The sequence below is a fragment of the Elgaria multicarinata genome, chromosome 19 (genome assembly GCF_023053635.1).
Source record: "Elgaria multicarinata webbii isolate HBS135686 ecotype San Diego chromosome 19, rElgMul1.1.pri, whole genome shotgun sequence".
Lineage (NCBI taxonomy): Eukaryota > Metazoa > Chordata > Lepidosauria > Squamata > Anguidae > Elgaria > Elgaria multicarinata.
The window spans coordinates 5,060,643-5,083,668 of record NC_086189.1 but is presented as its reverse complement, the minus strand read 5'-3'; the positions used below and the strand labels follow the sequence as shown (position 1 = coordinate 5,083,668).

Below are 23,026 nucleotides of genomic sequence, written 5' to 3'. Positions count from 1 at the left end.
TAAGTCTTCTGGATTTCCCCTCTCCCTCTGCCCCAATGGACGAGCGAATGACATCGTACAATAAATACACAAAGGTTTGCCTGGAAAGACATTGATAAACAACACCTTGCCTAAACAATCTGTTAAAAATCTGCCGTGACGCTTAACTCCGCATGGAAGGCGGGGCGTAGCTCAGTGGTTCAATCCCCAGCTAAAAGGATCACAGAGCAGGTGATGTAAAAAAAGCCGCCTTTCTGAGACGCTGGAGAATGACTGTTAGAATACACAATACTGGGCAAGATGATCCCAGTGGAAAGTGGTTCCCTACGTTCCTATTTCTCCCACATGCAAACTCTGTACTGCACCACAGTACCAACTTCTGAGTACAGGATTAAAAGGCAAAACCAAGTGAGGAGCCTAAGATGCTTGCTAATGCTCACACAAACAGCTCAAGGCAGGCACGCGCACAAGGCTAATTTCATAATTAAGCAGCTCTGTGAAGGAACAAACGCGCTTAACTAAAAGTCGAAGATAACAACAGAACAGCAGATTCAGCGTAACTGGCTACTAAGTGAGGCCTAAGTGCAGGTTTGCTTAAACTGATTCAAACGTATGACCAGGAGGAGTCGGGCAGCCCGTGTCCACCTCTTACCTTTGCCTTCGTTCAGGCTCTTTAGGAACGGCTTAAGTTTCTTCTCATAGAGGATGGCACCCTCTGTGTGACGCTGGCGTAGGACTATCCAGGTTTGCTCCAGCCGGGAGATCTGAAAGCCGAGCAGAAAAAGATAGAAGCGTGTGTCTGTTTAGGAGGGCACTGGCCAAGTAGGTTATATGTCTCTCTGTAAGGACAGTGACTCACGCCTGCAACTACAGGCCAAGAACCACAGCACTGGCCAGCCCACAAGGTTCCTGCATTCAAGCACTTATTGAAGATTTCTGGGAGGAATCAGCAACCATGGAGGTCAGCGCGAAAGGGGCTCAATGAAAAAGTAGCACTGCAAATGGGAAAAACTGCCTCAAGAGATTGCCAAATGTCCTCCCTTGCAACATTTTTGAGCCAAGACTGGACAGCACTATATCGGGGATGCTTTAGGTGCCGGAGTTTCTGTCTCTTACAGCAAAGGGTTGGTCTAAAATAGCTTTCCCCAACCGGGTTCCCTCCAAATCTGTTGAATTACAACTCCCATCATTCCTAGACAACATGACAAGGGGGTCCAACACCTCTGAAGGATCCCCAGGTTGGGGATGGCTTGTCTAAAATCATCTGCTTGCGTCCTTTCCAATTCAGATATTGTGGTTTATTTCTGGCGTCTTGCTGTGATTCCCTTTGTCTCTTTCCCACAGCTACGCACAGCGGCTTCCGACACCAACTAGAAGCGTGCGCGCACGCCACCTGCACATCTCTTTGCCGCATCTTCAGACACGACGGTGGAAGTGCTCAAAAAGTAGACGGGAGAGCCCCTTTGCACATCCGCTTTGGAAGTGCTTCTTGGCACACCCAAAGCCCAATTTCCTAATACGCTATTATTACAGCCCAATGCACCATCCATTTGGTGGCAGTGGGAGAACTCCAGAGAACTACAAAAACGCTGCGGCGGGGGGCAAGAAAGGCCACAGCCAAATGGACGTCGCCTTGCCGGGGCTGATGCAAGTACCTGGCTCATCTCGAGCGCGTTCATGACCGCGGCGAAACTGAACATGTTGCCCATGGTACTTTTCAGCTCAGCAGCCAGCTGGATGGTCTTGTGAAGGAGGGAGGCCCTCTCCTCCATGCTGCCCGTGCATCCCAGAATATCCACCGCGATCATGATGGTCATCGTATGGAACCTAAGGCAGATGAGGGGTGGGGAGAAGGAAAGTGAGAACTCCATCACGGAAGCTAAATGCAGGGGCTGGAGGTGGAGAGGAGTGAGAGAGAAGCAATTCAGAAGTTCTCCAGGAATACAGCCAGGAATATAGAGGTGGAACCGCCATCGCTGGCTCTGTGCAACACGCTGCCACTTTCAAGTATAATCGTTGCAATCTTAAGGTCTAGAAATGTGCTTTTAAAATATATATTTAGCAGGGGAGAACCCAGATTCCCAGAACATCAAATTTTGTGTCCAACGCCAAATTGCATCCATTTCTTGCCAGCATCCTTGAATTTTGCAGAAGGACGGGACCAAGCAGAGTACGGGGTACCTGCCGGCCTGCACCCTCCCCAGTCCCCGTGCTCCTTGCTTTGACCTCCCCTTGCCTTCTACCTTTCCAATAAATCGAGCCGGAGTTGATGTCCGTGGGGCAGGGTGAGCAACTCCATCCCCGAGCTCACTCCCATGAGCCTCTGCATCTCCTTGGTAACGCCCAGTATCCTAGCAACCTGCAACAAAGAGGGGAAAGCGGTTTAATCTCTTTCCTCGGATGGAGGGGCATATCTGCAAGGCGCAGAGGAAATTATTTATTATAACTATTAATAATAAAAATTGAATTCATTATGATTTATCTCATTTCCCTGCCCCCTGCATTAACACACACCCAAGGGGAGTTACGATGCGTAATTGAATAATATCAAGATAAAATTACAGCAAACAACCAAAATATTGTAAAAATGGTAACAGCGGATTTTTTCTTAAAAAGCAATTTGTTGCTTCTTCAACACATGGTTCCATGCAGTAAACTTATACAGAGCTTCCAGCACCCTATCATGATTTCCTAGACCAGCTGGGTTGAGCGTAGACACCCCTCAGAGGTGTTGGACTAAACAACATCCATCATGCTGGTAAGGATTATGGGAATTGTAGTCCAACACATGCGGAGGGAAAAGGGTACAGCCGCCTGGTGAATGTGAGAGGGTTGGATTGGGACTTGGCTGGATCACAACCAAAGGGATGCAGAGATGCCTCAATCCGCTTTTCTCTCTCCTTCTGGGCAGCCTCAGTTGGTTTTAGACTAGAGGTATTGAATCAGTTTTGGAAAACCTCTCCGGAGCTCCATTCTAGTGGTGGATTGGACGGAAGACAAAAGGGGAAGGCCAAAAATGCGGGCGTATTTTAGCTTAAGAGCTCCCCCTGCCAGCAACTAAGCCAGTTCAACCGGAGAAAAGGTGGCACGAGAACAGCAAAACCATCAATTGATCAGTGGTCTGGGAAAAAGGCGTGGCTTTCTGGTGAATGCCGGAGAGTCCGCTGGGACTTGGATTCGAACTTGGCTGGATCAAGGCCCAACGGGTGGTGAGATGCCTCGCTCCGGCTTCCTCCCTCCTGGCAGCAGCTGCATTCCATGTTTGAAGACGGGCTCAGCAAAATCCCCTCCCTACAGACAACGTTCTCTCGGCTTCAGTCTGGGAAGAGCAGATAACAGGCTGTCGGGAAACAGCCAAGGACAGGGTGGCTCGTGGGGACGGCTTCGCGGCCCGGCAACTCTGCCTCTTTCGGCGCGCTTGCCAAGTGTGAATAAAGACTTGGCGCTGATTGCAAAGAAAGAAAGAAAGGTGGAAACGTGTCCCAGAGCAGACACTTGAATCCAGGGGGAGCCATCCAGTGTAACGCGTCTTAAAATAATAATATATAGTGTGTATAAATCCCATTTTTCATGACCTATTGCTTGAGCTACAGCGGGAGAAAGGAAGAGGTAGGGTGACCATATGAAAAGGAGGACGGGGCTCCTGTATCTTTAACAGTTGTATAGAAAAGGGAAATTCAGCATGCAGCACCTGGTGAAATTCCTTGTTCATCACAACAGTGAAAGCTGCCTAGAGTGACCAGGTACAAAAGAGGGCAGGGCTCCTGCAGCTTTCACTGTTGTGATGAACAAGGAATTTCACCAGGTGCTGCATGTATACAAAGGACCCCTGCGGAAACTCCCTTTTAATCCAACTGTTAAAGATACAGGAGCCCTGTCCTCCTTTTCATTTGGACACCCTAAATAGGGGAACCCTCAGAATGAGTCACTTCCTGTGTCAGAGGCTTCTGATCCAGGCTTCCCCAGCAGAGACACTCCTCCAGTTAGCATCAGGTGGACACCATTCCCATCTCCCATCATCCCTCAGATCTAGCATCACTCCGGGGCATTGTGGGAAATTAAAACAGCAGCAGCCCTTCTGCACCAAGGGACAGTTCCTTTAGCGTTCTGACCAAAACCCGGAGCAGATTCACCGCCCCCACTGACATCAGAGCCACCGGCCTCCACTGTCTGTATCACGGGCTTTGTGTGAACGCGTAGATCTGCACACCCGTCCCGCCCTGTGCAATAACGGAGTGTTCCGACCAAGCAGAATTCCTTGAGCCACTAGGATGCACTAGTTGCCCATTCTATCAGACTTTCCGGCAGCCTAAAACAACAGCAGGCAACTAGTAGTCCAAAAGGCCTGCGAGGGGAGGGGTGCACAACTCCCATAATCCCCGACCAAGGCCATGCTATCTGGGGCTGATGGGTGTTGTCCAAAACATCTGGAGGGCACCAGGCTGCCTACCCCTGGCCTAAAGCAACCTCTAGTTTCCTGTGCCCTGTACCAGCCCCGTACCATGCAGTCCACGTGGGTGATGTGTCGGGCCAGGGTCTTGGCGTCCACCTCTGCCAGGAGCTCCTTGACCTTTTTGAGCACCGCCATTTCCAGGGGCTTATTCTCCAGAGGGATGAGCCGTGAGTGGAACACGGCAGGGTTGAAGGAGGAGGTCCGTTCCACTATCGGGACAACGAAGCCCGCCGTGTCCTGATCGGGCCTCTTCCTGGATCCGGCCTCCACCTCGGAACCGTTGAGAGAGAGACCCCTCTGGCTCTCGTCCCCCTTTAGCCTCTCTACGTAGCTCTTGGCCGGCGTCTGCTTGCCGTCCTGAGTCGGCCTGTCCCACTGGACCGGGGAGGGGGGATGGAGCTGGCAGTAATGTCCCGTGTCCGGGTCGCTGTAGCTGCTGACTGAAGGGGAAGGGGAAGCTTTGGAGTAGCCATGGGAAGGGGTGGAGTGGCTGCTGTCCGGCTGGTCGGGCTTGCTACCGTTTCCTTGGCACAGTTGCGGTTCGCTGGATCGCCTGATGACCGGGGACCCCGGGGTTACGCCGTTGCCGGCCTGACCTGCCTGTGGTTTTAGCCGAGAAACTGGAAGAGAGTAGAGACGCCTCGTTATCATAAGACTGGACACGCTGCAAGCACGGACAATGAAGCGAGCCTTTGAGTTGCAACAGGCCACGAGGCCGCGTGTCGTGACCTCCGTGTGCACATACTGCCATTCTGTAACAGCTGGAAAACTTTCCACATCCTTTTAGAAGGATTTATGCCGACGACTAGGTCTAAGTGCATGTAGCTGCTCATTCTGCTCTGTTTGGTTCTCCTTCAGAGAGGCCTTTATTTACCTTTTTCTAATCAAGAGATTTCAAGGCAGATTACAAAAGGTAAAACAATAAATGCGTGCCCAAAGCAACTAGCAGATGTAAAAGTGCTACTATACTTCCAAGAGTTTAAAATACTTAAGAAATGTTTGGACCAGTTTGCACATAACGATAACCCATAGGTTGTTTAAACCATGGGTTGTTGGAGCTGCGGTGTGGGAATGAGTGTGTGGCGTCCCGCATGCTCATTGCTTTCGCTTTCAATCAACAACCCAGGTGCACCCCATTCCTGGGTTGGACGCTGTGAGCTTTAGAAGTTTCCTGGACGAGGTCTCTGCGCAGGCGCAGAGCCCATAGGTGTGATGCACAGAGACCACGATGAAGAACCTTGGATTGTACCACTCAAGAGTTCACCGAACAATCGCCCATGATTTGTTCTTGGGTTTACTCTGGGTTGTTTATCCCTGTAAACAACCCAAAGTTCTGGGTTCAGACGTCATAATAACAACCAAGGGATTGTGCATTCCTGGGTTGTTGATTGAAAGCAGACGTGACAAGTGTGCAGGAAGCAGGGTGTTTGATCGCTGCTACCTGGCCCTGACAACAGCTGGGTTCAACAGCTCAAGTATTGTGATGTGCGAACTTGGGTCTATGGGTTAAACCGTTCCTACCAGTGCTATAGGCTGGGGTTGCAGGGGTCTCGGAGATGGGGGACATCGGGGAGTGAAGATCTTGGATCTGATCCACACTGACTGCACAGTTCCGGATGATGTCCCGGTGATGTGGCAAGGAGACGCTGGGAAGGGAAGAAGAGAAAGACGGGTATCAGGCATAAGATCTCTCCAAAACGACAGGGTCCTATTAATGTGTTAGGCTTGTGAAAACGGCAGCAAAACCAACAAAGCTTCAAGAGGAAACATAAAGACTGGCCGGTTTATCATTGTTTTGAAAATGTCAAGATGCTCACATATGGACATTTATGGGAAGGCAGAACATCCCTATCAGGTTGACCTAATGTGCCTTCTATGGGCCTGTTCAGACTACACGCCAAGCCATGGATAGGCCACTAACGCTAGTAAGTGTGTTTAAACCGTGGTTTAAACCGTGATTATGTAGCCACCATGGTTAGGAATGGTTCACGCAACACGCTAAGCCATAATGTTTAGCTCGAAATGCTTAACCACCGTGGCTTAGTGTGTCGTCTGAACAGGGCCTGTCTCTAAGAACATAAGACGTGCCCTGCTGGTTCAGACCAAAGCCTTCTCTAGTCCCACATTCGGCTCCCATGATGGCCAACCAGATGCCCACAAGCGGCACATGAGCGCAGCAGCCACTGCCCACCCAGGCTCCCCAGTGACTGCTCTTCAAGGGCTATGAGCTAAACCCTTGAAGAAACACGTTGCCATCATGACCAGTGGCCCACGGCAGCCTTTCCTCTATTCATTTGCCTAATCCCCTTTTTAAACCATCAAAGTCCGCGACTTCTCACCACACCTCCTGCTAGCGAAATCCCAGTTTGACTATGCGCCGCCTGAAAAAGTCCTTCCTTTCGCCTGACCTGAATCTCCCACCGCTCAGCTTCCACCGCTCATTTGATGCTTTCCTGGCTCTTGAACATTCCCCCCCCCCCGTTCTCCAAAGGCGTAGTGCCCAGCAGTAAGAGCTTTAAGATAAGACGTGGCGGTCGTCTGGTATTTCCACCCCTGTGGCCTTTGGTTCCGCCCACCCCTGGGACACCACCCCTGAGAGCTGCTCCAAAATTAAATTCAGCTCCCGGCTGAAAGGGTCTCCCCCAGAGCTGGTCTCAAGTCTGCCCTCCCCTGATATATAGGTCTACCTTGTTGGGCACCCATCGCCCCTGGTGATTTTGTCAGCCGTCAACCCGTCGGTCATGGTGATGCTCCGGCGTTTGATGTGCCCCCCTTTCTGGCTGGAGTGGGCGTGTGAGCCGCTGTGCTTCCCATTGGCGAGTCCGTAGCTGGCCTCCAAGTAGCGCAGCGGGAACGTGCGGTTGATGGGGCAGTAGAAGATGGCACCGCTCTGCTCCGAGACCGCCTTGCGGTTGCCCACGTAGAAGCGCACCAGCGCCGGCACGTTGTCAAAGCTCTCCTGCTCAAAGAGGTACTGGATGTGGGTGCGGCCCTCACTGGACTTCACCATCACCTTGTTGATTTTGAAGTGGAGGGGCTCGTTGTGCCAGAGGCACGTCAGCACGTAATCCCCCAGGCTGGTGAGCGAGTCGCGGATCAAGAAGTCCCCGTTCCTCTGTACCAGGCTCTCGGAGACCTAAAAGGCCGGAGAGGAAAGGAGATTATTTTCCCTTTGTAAATTCGCAAGGGCTTCGGAAGAACCTGAGATGCACCTTGCTTGCTCAGGGAAGGGCTTCTGCTCTCACTCCAGTTATCTTAGAAAAACAGCAGCTAATACTGGATGCTGTTCTGAACGCCAGGGCATAGGTGGAAAGAATCCAGATGGTGCCTCTGAGCACATGCAGAGAATAATATTATCCTCTTGCCACTAACTAAAATGAGGCCACACGTCTGAGATTAGGGATAAAAACTTGTCGGCTTGCTTAAAGACACCTTTTCCTTTATTACATTTCCTGTCCTTTATTACAATAGCCAAAGCTCTCTGGGCAGTTTACCCTAAAATACAATATAACAACATAATATAAAAACCTTTACGTAAAACCCCCCCCCCACAACAATTTAAAACAACAGTAAAATCCCAGGGCCCGTGAAAACCTTATCATATGCTGTGAAATGCTTGGGAGCAGAGGAAAATCTTAACCTGGTGCTAAAAAGACAAAAACGTGGGACCTCGCTGAGGAGAGCGTTCCACTGAGTTGAGAGCAAGTGTGGTGTAGTGGTTAGAGTGTTGGACTGGGAGTCGGGAGATCCGTATTCTAGTCCCCACTCGGCCACAGAAGCTCACTGGGTGACTCTGGGCCAGTCGCAGACTCTCGGATGAAGCACGGGGGGGGGGGGTCTGTTACAGGGAAAAGAGGAAGACAGCTGTGGCAGGCTGATCAGATAATGGAAGCAGAGTGGGAGCACTGTGTGGATTCACACAGCATGGCAAGGCAGGGTACAGGTTGAGTGTGGATTGTTGTTGAATTTGGGTTCTTGTTGAATCATGGGTCGTTGCATTGTGTGAACCCAGGGGTGTTAACAAATCATGGGTTGTTGACCCAGGGGTACTAACAAACCATGGTTTGTTGACCTCGAACAACCCATGATTGTTGGGATGTGAACTGTGGGTTGTTTGTGTTAGCACTGTGCGGTTCACACAACAATCCACGATTCAATAACAAACCCACGGTTCAACCACAGCCCACACTCAATCTGTACTCTGTCTTGCAGTGTTGTGTGAACCAGATCCCCTCCCCCCCTTCTCCTGGATGGCCAAGGATGGCGAGCAAAGCAAGTGGGGTGGGGGGGCGGACGAGGGAGAAAGATCCAAGAAACAGATGCGATTCAAGGGCTACATATAATATAAGTGAAGAATTCTGTGACACAAACACATACACCACCACAATCCAACAATCAGAAAGAGAGAGAGAGATACCCAGGGCTCCGTGTCAATATCTCCCCCATCCCTCCGGCTGAGGCCAAGGGGCTGGCCCCAATCCCTCACTCACAGCGGTGCGCATGCAACTAACAAACACCCAAAGGCCACCGGGCCAGAGGTTTTCCCAACTGTCCCTCACCTCCCGGGGGATGCGCCCGTGGTACCAGGCATGGCTCCGGAGGTCCGTGCTGCTGAGTTTGAGCTCCTCCTCCAGCTCCTTGTGAAGCTTTTCGGGCGACGAATCTAGGATGTACTTCTCCTTGGAGAACTGCAGAGAGGGAGAGAGGTTTAAATCAAACGCCGCCACCGAGTCCCTCTGGCCTAGTCTACCTAGGACTTACGTTGGATTTTACCCATTAAATCCAAGTCTAAATTTACCTATGGTAGATGCATCATTGAAGATAATTTATTTCCCCCTTTTTTAATACGGCGGAGAAAGAAGCCGGCTCTTATTTGAGAATGTGACAAGAAGCGATTTGATGCTACTCCAGGCCGCCTACTCAAACAGAAAAGGGCTCATATTTTTCAAAGGAATCGACGTGTGCGAGCACATCGGAGGCTGGAGCCTGCCGAGGAAAGGGTACGAAGTAACCCAGTATAACCAATTGCGTAACGAGGTCTTGGGCGGACGGGCCTCTCGACCCCAGCACACCACCAAGAGCGCAACGCCCGGGCAGCCCGCACATGGCGGCCGCTGTGACCGCTCGCTGGGCACTGAGCCGAGTGAAAACAGACCTGTCAGCTAACATGAGCTGTGAAGTGGTTTCGACTGTGAGAGGCCTGTCAGCGGAGTAGGCTCAGTTGACAGATCGGCTTGGCGAGCCAACTCTGGGGCGATGTACCTCGTCTGGTGCGCATGAGTGCGCTTGGGAGAAGCAGAAGCCTTGAAGGCGGCTGTCTCTTCACACACACACACACATGCGCGCCTTCTCTTCTTCATCCTCCCAAGCGGGGCGCTTGCGCCGAACGCTTGAGCTATCCTTCGGGAGGAAATCTCCCTTCTGCCTCTCCATCACGACAACCGTGCCAGCGGAGCCTGACATCACCGGGTTATTTCGGTCTATCAGGAGTTGCTCTGTAGGCTAGGGAGATGGTGATGCAAGCCGAGACGAAGCCACAGCCGATTCAGGGGTGGGTGGGTTGCAGCAACGATTTTGCAAGACGGGGGGGGGGGGGGCGGGGGGACTCGCCTGGAACTACCGAAGTGCAAGGGGAAGCGGGAAACTCGTTCTGTCAACAGTTTCGGTTCCTTTGGGGGGGTGGGGGGTGGCCAGCGTTGGTTCTGACCCTTTGTTCCCATTTCAAAGATGGGAGCGGTAAGGCGGAAAGAACCCTGGAAAGAGAGCCGGCCTGAAGAGTCCTCAAGGTTATTTGATCGGTAGGATGTGGGCCAAGTCTCGCCCTCCAGCGTTTCAGAATGAAGCGTCTAGGACCGCCTCCCCAACTCCTATACTTGATTTCGAGGAAAGCTGCTCCATTTCACTTGGGGATGAATGGGTCCTTGCCTGGATCGAGTAGCCCTGTCACCTTTGTCCCCACGGATGAATAGGTTCCACCCCAAATCCCTACAGCCCCGACAGGATTAAGGCCATGCGGCTGTGCTAAATCATGGCAGATCTAGCCTAGCCGTTACACTTTCCCCAGTTCCTCTTTGCACGTTCCCAAATCCCCGGCTCCCTGCAGGGATTTAGCAACTGCTACCTTTGTAAGTCCGGTTGCTGCTCTGCAGCGTCAATAGAGCGAAGAGCATTGTGCCGGCGCTTATGCAGAGTCTGCGTGTGGGTGTGTTGTAACGGAACCGCAAGGAGCAGACAGAAAATCTGAGACAGGACAATGCGCTCGGTGGGGAGTCACCACTCCTTGCTCCCCCCCCCGCGCACCGACCCCTACCCCGACCCGTTCGTGACAGATTGCGCGGACAGGCAGAAGCGTGTCCCGCAAAGAGTTAACCCCACTGTGTGTCAAGCCTGCTGGTGTAATGAATAATAATGACGGATTTAAAAGGGGGATCTTCTGCATAAAGATGAGCTGGGCCTCTTAATAGCCGTGCACCTGAGCCTTAAACATACAATCCCCACCCTCTCCATCCCAACGCCCACTCCCTCTCCCCAGGGGAAAGAGCAGGCAAAGACGTAATGTCTCAGCTCTACGGGGTGTGTAGGGGGGATGTAAGCAGCAAATGTCACATGATGTTCTGGACCAGTGTGGGGAGAGGGAAGGTGGAGGACCATTGCTCAGGGTTAGAGCGTGGAAATGATCCTGGGTTCAAAGCCCTGCAGCTCCATGTAGGACCAGGAGAATTCCCTGTCTGAAACGCTGGAAAACTACTGAGCACGATGAACCGACCATTTGATTTGATATCGAAGGCATCATTTTCTGTTCTATGGAGGCCAAACCCGTCAAGGCCAATTTTGCGCTGGTTCCCATTTCCCCACTGCTGAGTTTCTTCTGTTTCTTTCCCTAGATTTCGATATCCATTTATTTTTAGCCAGCACGCAACTCTCTTACGTATTTCTCTGTGTGTGTGTTGACATTCATGCATTTTTGTAGGCGTTTCCCCCCCCCCCCCAAAGGATGCATTTCTCTACGCCTGTTTTTCAAATGTCCACAATTTTTTTCGCAAGCAATTTTCCCCGGGGGCGGGGCGGAACCAGAGTTTGTACTCATTTCCCCAAATATATGTTTTTTTGTACACACCCTTTCAAATATATCCTCACAATTATTTTGGAGGGGTGAACTGCACTGCAAATTACAGAAAATAACAGATTTCGACGTATAACTGCATTCTGGTTCTGGTTTGGGAAATGCAGGCTGAACAAATGCCTTATCCATCCCTTATTCTGCGTTGGGACCTGACCAGGTTGTCACCTAGTTCTTGCTAGCTGGCTGAAGCTGAACTAGATGACACCATGATGCAGTTCTAGGCAAACATTTCTTACGCTCTTAAGTATGCATGCAGGCTCACTGAACCACAGGCAAAACATTAACAAAACCGTAAAGAAATCCTGCAGATATAGACCCTTGCTTTGCATGGGGAATTCTAGGCCTAAAACAAGCCAACCATACAAAGCTGAAATGGGACTACCATATTTCTTCAATTCTAAGACGCACTTTCCCCCCATATAAACATCTCTAAAAATGGGGTGCGTCTTAGAATTGCGGGTGTGTCTTAGGTTTTTTTTTCTTCCTGTTAGTGGTACTGAAATTAGTGTGCATCTTACAATCAATGGCGTCTTACAATCGAAGAAATACGGTACTTCCTTTACAAGGCTTTGCTTTTAAATCGACTTTCTATGCTACTGTATCACAAAGTGTCCTAGCCGACTTACAAAAATAGAATCCATCACGTATTAAAACACTCAGTAAAGCCAATACAACACACACTGAGTAAGATAGTTACTAAAATCCCCAGTATAATTTCAGATCGCAACTAACCCTATAAGCTACAGTCCTTAAAAAAAACAAAACCAATTATCGACCTGTCTCTCTCCTAAGTCTTCCTGAAACGCCTGCCAGAAGGAGGACGTCTTTGCACCGGCTTTCTACAATTCTCAGGCAGAGCTTCTTAGGAAGATGATTCAATAAAGTCGGGGGCCATGCCGAGGAGGCCCTGCGATCTCACTTTCAGAGGATGGAGACCCTAAAGCAAGGCCTCTCCCATCAATTTTAAGTGACAAGAGAGTTCAGATGCACCGTGGAAATTATTGTTTTTATTGCTGTGTTCTTGTGTCTCTGTTTTGACCACTTTTACTATTTTAACTGCTTTTATGTGTTTTATTGTTTTAAGCTGCCTTGCGAGGGCTTCTGCCCTGAAAGGCGGCCAAGAAACATTTTAAATAAATAGATAAATTATAACTGGGTACTCGTAAAACCCTGAAAACCCAGGCCGCTGTGAAGCCTGCTTTAAGATGCTGCTTCATTCCCTGCTCGTCCTGCCCTTACAACCCCCGCCCTGCTCTGATGTGTGCTTGAACCCTTATTAAAAATGAATGGTAGCCACGGGTCCAGCTCTTTGGCCTTTTGGCCTACCCAGGGGCCACCTAGGCTGGAGCAGATGCGGTCGCCATGGCAACCCCTTCCTCCTCTCTCAGCTCGCTACAGCTTCCTCCCCTGGAGCAAACGCCCCAAATACAAATAAAGAAATAAATAGAGAGAATCCCTCGGAGGCTAACTCTTCTCGGTGGGCGTGAGGAATTTTGGAAGGGGTGGCAGTGGGGGAAGCAATTCTTTTAGGTCGAGGTGTTGCGAGCCGGTGCGTCCAGCCATCTCCGTGGAGAGGATGGAGTTGTTATTGTGTGTGTGTGAACAGAGAGGGCAAGATACTAAGGGGGTTGAAAGACATGCAGACTCTGGCACGAAAGGGCGGCATCCCCTTTGGCGTTACACAGTTGGAAACAACAGCACTCTCTTAGCTACTTTAAAATCGCAAGAATCGGAGCTGGTTTTAACCTATCAAGGCTTACAAGGCTGGGGAGTGCCATACCTGACGAAATGCCTCTCCCGTCATGAACCTACCCGTACACTACGCGCGACATCTAAGGTCCTCCTCCGGGCGCCTACTCCAAGAGAGGCCCGGAAGAAGGCAACAAGGGAGAGGGCCTTCTCAGTGGTGGCCCCCCAGCTGTGGAACGATCTCCCCACCGAGGCCCACCTGGCACCAACATTGCTATCTTTTCGGCGCCAGGTCAAGACTTTTCTCTTTTCCCAGGCGTTTAGCAGCATGTGATGAATTTTAACCGACCAGATTTGTTTTACGGCTTGGCTAAGTTCATAGAATCATAGAATAGCAGAGTTGGAAGGGGCCTACAAGGCCATCGAGTCCAACCCCCTGCTCAATGCAGGAATCCACCCTAAAGCAGCCCTGACAGATGGTTGTCCAGCTTCCTCTTGAAGGCCTCTAGTGTGGGAGAGCCCACCACCTAACTGGTTCCATTGTCGTACTGCTCTAACAGTCAGGAAGTTTTTCCTGATGTCCAGCCAGAATCTGGCTTCCTTTAACTTGAGCCCGTTATTCCGTGTCCTGCACTCTGGGAGGATCGAGAAGGGATCCTGGCCCTCCTCTGTGTGACAACCTTTTAAGTATTTGAAGACTGCTATCATGTCTCCCCTCAATCTTCTCTTCTCCAGGCTAAACATGCCCAGTTCTTTCAGTCTCTCAGTTGTTTTTAGATGTATGTTGTCACTGTGTGTACTGTCTGTTGCGTGTTTTTTTAATGCTTTTAAATTTTGCTTATTGTTTTCAATGTTTAATTTTTTGTGAACTGCTCAGAGAGCTTTGGCTATGGGGCGATATAGAAATGATGATAATAATAATAATAATAATAATAATATCCACAGCACATGTTGCTGAAGGATCTTCTTTGCCCGCAGCCTGCTCGAAACTAGATCGAACTGTAAATAGGGCTTGCTTGTATTTGGTTAAATATATTCCGGGATGGCGGTAAAGGAGGGGGAAAATATAGTTGATTCTGTCTTACCAAATGAACAGAATAAACCGCACCAGTGATGTGGGAAACGGCACGCGGTGCGCTGCACGGCTGCTTTAATGCTCATGTGCGTGCACTGATGTAACACCGGAGCCACGAACCACAGCCTGGCAGTAACGCCACGGAGGTGGACGAAATTTTCAGCACGTTTAACTCTGCTGCGCTGGGGGCGGCAGGCACCCCAGGGCCCAAACCGGACGGGCCGTCTCAGAGATCCCTGAACAAGGTGACAATTGCGTAGCCGTTCGTAATAACGGAGCAAGACATCCCCCCCCCCAAAGAAACCCCTACAATGGGGGTGAAGGATTATCTGGGGTGGGCCCCATAAAATCGGGACCATCCCTGGTTAAATACAGGCGGTTGAAACGTATGGGACTGATTCTGCCCCATCTGCCGCCTCCTTCTCAGCCAACGCAGCTGCGTCTCTCTCAGTGAGGGGTGGGTGGGGTATTTTCGTGCTTCCATCCCTCTCCGCCTCGCCAAGGGACCTCCTGTGGAGAGTAATAAGGGAGGAGGAAGGGTGACCTTGGCGTCGGAAAGGCCAAGAAGAAACAAAAGCGATGCAGGCATGAAGGGAGAGAGAACATCAGCAACAGAATATCTCAAAGCTATTTGCCATCCAAACCTTTGCATCCTCACTAGCTGGGAACACGTCCACTGCCTCCCCCACCCCCATATACACCAGGCACAGGAACGCAAATAGCTTACTCCCCCCCACAAATTTCTTCACCCCAGCGCCGCCCCAAAACATTTTGTTGCCTGAGGTCAAGGGCAAGATGGTACCCTTCCCACCCACACCAAGAAACCTTCCAGGCTGGTAGCCGAATCTGATTTCGACTCTGGGAACAAGACAGCGTCCTCCATCGCCGGGGTGGGCAGAAGCTAGGTCGCCTGATGTTTGGCATGTCAACTCCCAGAAGACTCTGCCAGCATGGCCAACGATCAGGAATGGTTGGGCATTGACGTCCAAAAGATCTGGAGATGTACTTCCTGCCCACACCTGAGGGCAGCAGCCTAGTGTCGAGGGGGCACAGGTCAGTCTGTGAGGCACACACAGCCTTGTCCTATCCACACCTTACTGCTAGTCCTTGCCCTCCCTCAGCATTCCTTGCCTGAGGCAGCCACCTCACCCTGCCTCATGGTAGAGCCGGCCCTGCTTCGTCCCCACCCCATTCCAGATCCCTTGCTTTGGGGAGAGCGAGAGGGAGAGAGCGAGAGAGAGCCCTCCACACTTGCTCCTTTTAGCCTTGGGTGCCACCGATTATGGGATGCCTCCAAGATCACTGCCATCACCACTCCCCTGCCCACAGGCAGCAGGTACCTTCACCGTGTGCCTCCACTCGTGGAATTACGCCGTGTGCCAGCAAAAGAGGCGGCTTCCGGAAGTCTCTAGGCAGAAGAATGGGCTTTTTTCCCTTGCAGCAGGAATGATGACATCTTGCTGCCTAATTCTGATGCTTTCCAAGTCTACCCAGATTGATTTTACACACACACACCGGAATCTTGCATTTAAAACAGCTCAGATGTGCCTTAATTATTACGTTTATCGTTATTTCTCTCGCTCGATTTAAGTGCACCGCGGGTTACAAAGACGCAAGGCAAAAACGAGTCACCTGCCCCAAGGAGCTTCCAGTCTGAAACACCCCCGTCGATTCTCTTGCGTCCCGTAGATTGTGCCGCGCAAGCGGTGGGTCCCCTGGATTCCATTGCGCAAGCAGGGCCCACTGCTTGCGCAACAGAGATTTAACGCTGCCTGGAGGAAGCCCCCAAATGAGCAGAAATCCTTGTTTCTGGATCGGATCAGGTTGACGGAGCTTGTTTCAGAAATGAGCGTTTTCTCTCATTTCCGGCTCCCCCTTCGTTCCACAAGTGGCAGGCGCCATTTGCAGATGGGAATTGGCAGGGTGCAAAGGATCGTGCCCCTTGATAGCCTTCATGAATTTCTCTTAGCCCCCTCTAAGGCCACCCAAGTTGGCAGCCATCACTACACCTTGTAGTAGCCAATTCCATAATTTATGGAAGACGTCCTTCCTTTGACCTGTTCCAAATCTCCCACCGTTCAGCTTCATTTTGCATCCATGTCCAAAACCTATCACCGCAGCCATGAGGACAAGCGAGTTGTTAAAAAGCAGACATTCTCAGAAATCCAGATTCCGCAACAGCTACAAGGGCGTGGGATACACACAGCCCCATGCACCACCGCTTCCATAACTCCTAAGAAATGACAAAATGGGTCAAGGGAGCCTCTTGCAAAGAACCAAAGTGCCCATCAGGATTTAAACGGATGCAAAGGGTGTGTGTGTGTTTTAATGGGATGATGAGCCAAGGCCGTCGTCGGTGGTCGAAGAACTCTGTGTAACTCAGAAATGTGCAGACAGATGACGCTGATGCAAGAAAACAGGCATGTTAGACAAAAAAGCCGTTAACCTAGATTGTGCCTGGGGAAGCTAACGCTATCTAGCATCGCCAGCCCCAGAGAGCTCTGGCTATGGGGGTGGTATATAAGTGTAATAAATAAAATAAATAAATTTTAGCTATTTTCTCAATGGGGCAAGGAAGAGCCACCCAGTGCTGCTTCTCATTCATATAGAATCATACAATAGTAGAGTTGGAAAGGGCCTCTAAGGCCATTGAGTCCAACCCCCTGCTCAATGCAGGAATCCACCTTAAAGCGTCCCTGATAGATGGTTGTTCAGCTGCCTCTTGAAGGCCTCTAGGGTGGGAGAGCCCACAACCTCCCTAGGTAACTGGTTCCATTGCTGTACTGCTCTAACAGTCCTGATGTCCAGCCAGAATCTGGCTTCCTGTAATTTGAGCCCGTTATTCCGTGTCCTGCACTCTGGGAGGATCGAGAAGAGATCCTGGCCCTCCTCTGTGTGACAACCTTTCAAGTATTTGAAGAGTGCTCTCATGTCTCCCCTCCATCTCCTCTTCTCCAGGTTAAACGTGCCCAGTTGTTTCAGTCTGTCTTCATAGGGCTTTGTTTCCAGAACTCTAAAGTGTGATGGGAAAATAATGAGAAGCCAGAGCCGCTTTGGGAGGGTGGTAACCCCACACAAAGGGCAGAAGATCCTCCCTTCTAAACAGCCGGGGAGGGAGAGAACGTGGTAAAATATCAGGTAAACCTGGAAGCAAGCTAGTTGGTGCACCTTGCTCTGTGCCTGGTAATACTTCATGTTTGTGATCTTGTCCGGGGGTGGGGAAGGGGGGGGTATGAGCAGAATCTATCCAGGTAGATGCAGGGAGGGGTGACTGATGGGTAAATATCTTTTTAAAAAATGCAATGGAGGGGTAAAGCCGGCTGCCGTCGCTGGGCACAACTAACAACTCTTGCCTTTGCGCCGGTGCGCTCCCACCAGCCTAAGATACCTTGACGCAGGTGGGTGTGTGGGCGTGAGCAGGTGGACCGAACCCCCACCTACCCTTCGCTCAGTTATCTCACTCCAAATGCTGCATCCCTCTCCTGGGCTGCCATTGGCTGGCGATGATGTAATTGCTTCAAGCGCCCGAGTGCGCTGCCATTGGTGGGAAGAGGCAGAGATGCTGCTGTCAGCTGGAAAGATCCCCAGTCATTCATGCAGAGTTCCACAGACGCCCGCCCGCAAAGGAGGGCGCGTGTCTGTGCCCGCGGCAGAGAAACAGGTGAAAGTCACAGGAGGGCAGGGCGGGGTGGCTCTTTGATGCTCTAAAAGGCTGGGACACCAGGAAAAGCTTTTGTGTTGTCTACACACACGCACGCACGCACATGCACAAAATTAACCGATGCCACACCTTTGTTAACCCTGGCTTTGCTAGGGCACACAGCAGCAATGCCCCGTTCAACTCCAAAACCATGTTTGAGACAGGGGATTTTTAAGTAACAAGGCAGCGCCCCCGCCCCCCCCCCCCGGCAAAAGAGGGGCTTTGCTTCACAGAGATATAAATGAGGATGCAAAGGAAAGCCAGTTTGGTGTTTAATAGCTGTGGCTGGGCACTGGGAGATTCCCAGTTCACTTCCCTGTTCGGCCGCAAATTATACTGGGTAGCTGCTGGGTGAGACGTCATCTGGAGCCGGCCCTACCATTGGACAGCACCCTGGCATCAGCATAAAAGAGCAGCAAACGGTCAATTATTTATTTTTAAAAGATATTGTTTGGGGACAGGCTGCAAGCTGGACTCCCGCGCCCTCAAATGCCTCGGCCTCCATCGTTAACTTTCTGCGTTCCACCGGATGAGAGACACGGGGCATCACTCCGAGCCCCTTGGAGTAGGGTGGGAAAGGCGGGCGGCGACTCACTCAGGCGCAGAACATTAGGGGATATTTTTGCACATGTTCTATTTCAGCAAACATGGGATGATCACAATGCTCCCAGGAGGGGAGAGGCCAAGAATGTAAGAAGCGCATTGCAGGATCAGGCCTAAAGGTCCATCTAAGTCCAGGGTGGTATTTTCCCCAGGGTGACCCGCCAGGTGCCGGGGAGCCCAGAAGTGAGAGACACCACGGCAAACATCCCTCAATGATGGAGATTCAGAGATAGACTGCTCCTATACCCAGAGGCTCCGTTTAGCTATTGTGGCCGATAGCCGTTTTGACGGATCTCTCCTCCCCCATGAATCGGACGGTGGACATTCAACGGACAGCAGGTCACCACGGCCAAGCCCTCCCGCTGAACGATGGGTCCTTCGCTGAGAAATTTAGGATACCTGAGGCACCCTGGCCTCCGCTCCCCAAGCCTCTACGGCGAACCTGAGAGATCTGAGGTGCCTATCAAATGAACTCTCACAATGAAATAAGCCCAAGCAAATCCTACATGGTGTCTCCTTCACAACCAGCCAGTGCTTTTGTCTCCTGCTCCTTTGAAGAATGCAAAGAAAGCGCCGCTGGATGGCATAAAAGATAAAATAAAATCTCTATCCAGTCCAGCATGCTGTTTCCGATGAGGGACAGCAAGGCAGATGGTTTGGGTGAACCCACTCGCAACAGTGCATGAAGGCAAATGCCCCCTCCCCTGCTCACTGTTTGCTCCGCCTCAACAACTCCTATTCAGAGGTAGACTTCCTTAGAATGTGGAGGATCTTAACAGCCATCCCCAATCGGCTTCTGACAGACCAGCCCTCCTCCGTACAACATGGACAAATGTTAAAGTCAATTTTGGAAGAGAAAGCACTTGAGTGCATGAGTATCAAAGAGCAGGGGGGCGTTATCCCATCCTGCCATCCAGCTTTCCCCAACCTGCTGACCTCCAGGTAGTGCTGGGCTACAACTCCATTGTTAAGGTAATTATCACTGTCTGTACTTCCTGCACTTCAGTTCCTTCTGACAACACAGGTTACTTCCCCCCCGCCCAGCGTGTGCATCTAGACCTGGCAATTTGAGGTTAATACTTCCAGCGTCTGATGAAACCGAGAGTGCGTCCACGAAAGATTGATGCCAGGCTAAATTGGCTAGTCTTTAAGGTCCCACAAGGTTCTTTGTTCGTGGGGTTAAGTCCAGCTAATCCCGAAAGCCCCGCTTAGAAACAGCCCCGCTTTGGGGCTCAGAAGAACAGGGAGGGGGAACCCCGATACAGTAAACACAAAGGAAAATACGAAACGGAGAACACCACCCTCCAAACTGGGGCGAAAGGGCGGCACAGACGTCATCCGCTGCGCTGGGCTATAGATCAGCGCGGTGGGAATAAGCAAGAGTGCCGCGGTTGCTTTCGGATCCCTGTGTTACCAATGACATCATGCTCAAGTAATCAATGTTCCCCTTCTAGAGGGGGGCGGGGAACCTGCAATGTTTAAAATACGCTCGGAAGAGGGTTTTCTTTCTTCCCTTCTTATTTTACAAGGAGGAAATCTGAACAAAACCAAAGGCCTTTTTTTCCTGGCCGGGGTGGGCGGTGTGTGCAAAAGGGTGGAATCAAGAACCCAGGTTTGTGTGTGTGTGTGTGTGTGTGTGTGTGTGTGTGTGTGTAAAGATGCCTGAATCTTGCACAGGTATACCTTCCCTCTCCCCGGGGATGGATACACCGGCTTTCTACACCCCCATTTGCACAAGCGAAACACTTTCTTCTGTTGCACACCCCAGAGGCTTCGGAGGTCAGAAAGCCTCCAAAAATGGGCAGGGAAGGGGGGCATTTCCGAGGGTTCCCCCCCCAAAAAAAGTCTTTGCACCCAGACAGCATCTGCAAAGGAAAGTAACTAGTGGTGTGGAGTGCACACACACTCTCTCTTTCACACACACACACACACACTGGTCATACCTGCCCTGCCTCAGAGAGCAAAAGACCTCGTCAGGCCCACATATGATCCGTGGGGGTGGGGGGTTGCTCATTTGGGCACTGCAGAGGGGACCCGTCTGCGAGCTGCAAGGAGGGATTAAAGAGCAGACAGTCGCTCCCACAAAGTGCCAGGGCAGACAGTGTAGCCCGGAGGGGAAAAGGCAGGAGCCCCCAATAAAATGGGAATCCCCTGGTAAACAGAACTGGGATAGGGAACATACAGGAGGTGTGTGTATGGTGTCCACCCCCCTCCTCTAATTTCTGCAGCATATACAGTACAATGAGAAACCTAGGGGGTTCATTTTGACCTACTTTTCCCCACCTTGCGGCAAGCCCCCTGTTTTTCTCCAGCAGGTGCGTCCCCACCCCACCTCTTAGTTTTGGTTCAGCTGTGAGTGGTGTCGCCCCACTCTGCAGTTGGATGACACCCAGAGGCTTGGGGAAATGGGGGTGGGAGTCCACGCTCCCCCCCCCCGCTGAAGCCTGAGTCAGAGACCAGGAGGGGGGCTGGACCCCTTCCCAAGCTGTGACCCACTCTGATCTGAAGCGAAGCAGAATCCCCACAGAGGCTGTCCGGAATGAATGGGGAAAGAGAGCAGGGTAGCAAATCAGCAAAGTTCACATACAAGGATCAGCTGGAGAAGATCCACAAAGATGCTCAAGAATGGAGAGGTCAAACGCACCCCCACCCCCCACCCCCAGAAATGCATTCCCCATAGAAATATACTGGTGAATGGGAGGGGTGTGTGTGTGTGTGTGTGCAAACAGTACCCCTATGTAAAGAGGGTCTCCAATCCTTTGGATTTGAGAGGTCACAAACATTTCCCTGCCTCAACCCCATAAAGAGGGAATCTGGGGGGAGGGTTACCCCATATTCTCTCCCCTCCCCTGAAAAAAGAGAGTTTCTGGGAGTAGTTCTTCAACCGTACATGCACACCTGCACCTAGAAAGGAATGAGTGGGAAATGGGAACCCACCCCTGGGTGTGTCCTCCAAAAGGAAAACTCCTGAAACTAGAGGGGTCCCCCCTCTGCACCCCAAAAAGCTTGAATCTCAGAATAGCCTGCCGAGGAAGGGGGGTTATCTCAGAGATCCTGGGGGGCCCTCCTGCAACGCACAAAAGACTGAAGTCTTAGGGGCGCTCCGGCTTCACCCCTGAAAGCAGTCACCCCAGATCTGGGAGTGGGTGGGTGGGTGTGCGTGGGGGATCCCCTTCTCTCCTGGGGAGACCCTCCCCCCCGGGGCTCTTGCCTGCACCCCCTGAATGGGGGCATGTGCGCCCCCAACGGGGAGGGCAGAGGCGGGGACCCCCATGGCCCCCACCCACCCTGATGATGCGGGGGAGGTGTGTCTGCAAGGGGGGTCCCCGGCTAGTAGCCCCCCCTCCTTCCTCACCTGCACTTGCATGAAGGATCCGCGGTAGAAGCAGCAGGCGGCGGCCGACAGGGCGCTCCAGAGGCTGCACCGGTCCGTCATGGCTCGGGTCTCGGGCGTCCCGGTTCCGGCAGCGGCAGGCAGGCAGGCAGGCAGGCGCAGCGCGCACCCGGCTCCTCCAGCGCTGGCTCCCGCCGCTGCCCGGCTTTAATTTGCAAGCGAGGCTTCCCGGATTACCTCATCCCTGCTCGGGGGCGGGGCGTATCGTGGGGGGGGGGAGACGGAGAGGGAGGGAGGGAGCCCAGCCCCCCCCCCCAATGGCCGGCAGGGGCGCACAGAGGAGCCAAAAGCAGAGGAGGAGAAAGAGAAGAAGAAGAAGAAGAAGAGGAGGAGGAGGAGGAGGAGGAGGGCGGGTGGGGGACTTTGTCCGGTGCCCCCCCTCCCCGACCATCGCCCCAGCCCCGCTCAAATTGCCTCCCCTCACTCTGCATCTATGATGTATACTAAGGTTTCCCATCTCTCTCTCTCTCTCTCTCTCTCTCTCTCTCTCTCTCTCTCTCTCTCTCTCTCTCTCTCTCTCTCTCGGTTTGTCACCCAATCCCATAATACCAGGACATTGGGGGGGGGGGGGTTTAGCCAAAAGCATTGATCTTCCTGATGCGGTTTCCCCCCCCCCTCTATATTGGGGGCATTTGCATGTAGAAGCAGCAGCCGGGCACCGACAGGGCGCTCTGGAGTTTCTCCAGACACGTTGGACCACCAACTCAGTCTGGCTCAATGGGACCTCCTGAATCAGTGGCAGTCTATCTGTGAACACCAGTTGTCGGGGAGGGGCAGCGAGGGCGACTTATTTGTTCTAAACATTTCTCGGCCGCCTTTCAGGGCAGAAGCCCCGCCAAGGTGGCCGTAATGCTGCCGTGCCCTACTTGTGGTCTTCTTGGAAGCATTTGGCCGCCCACCGTCGGAGGCAGAATGCTGGGTCACATTGACCCTTGTTCTCCTTGTGTTCAGCCCAATAAGCAGGGTGGGGGGGAAATGTGGGCGAGAGAGCTCAGCTACCCAAAGGTGTT

At 51.9% G+C, this 23,026-nt stretch overlaps 2 protein-coding genes across 2 annotated transcripts in view; both read right to left on the bottom strand.

Moving 5' to 3' along the window:
• Positions 1–23,026, bottom strand: part of PTRH1 (peptidyl-tRNA hydrolase 1 homolog) — a 295,083-nt gene that overhangs the window by 42,546 nt on the left and 229,511 nt on the right. The gene's annotated exons all lie outside the window — the stretch shown is intronic.
• SH2D3C (SH2 domain containing 3C) overlaps positions 1–23,026 on the bottom strand; it is a 64,670-nt gene that overhangs the window by 2,719 nt on the left and 38,925 nt on the right. Inside the window, exons 3-9 of the mRNA XM_063144581.1 lie at positions 8,992–9,120; positions 7,120–7,568; positions 5,954–6,078; positions 4,481–5,052; positions 2,223–2,338; positions 1,635–1,806; positions 632–743 (exon numbers count right to left, since the gene is read on the bottom strand). Of these exons, the coding sequence (XP_063000651.1) occupies positions 632–743; positions 1,635–1,806; positions 2,223–2,338; positions 4,481–5,052; positions 5,954–6,078; positions 7,120–7,568; positions 8,992–9,120 (1,675 nt within the window). The remainder of the gene's footprint in view (positions 1–631; positions 744–1,634; positions 1,807–2,222; positions 2,339–4,480; positions 5,053–5,953; positions 6,079–7,119; positions 7,569–8,991; positions 9,121–23,026) is intronic.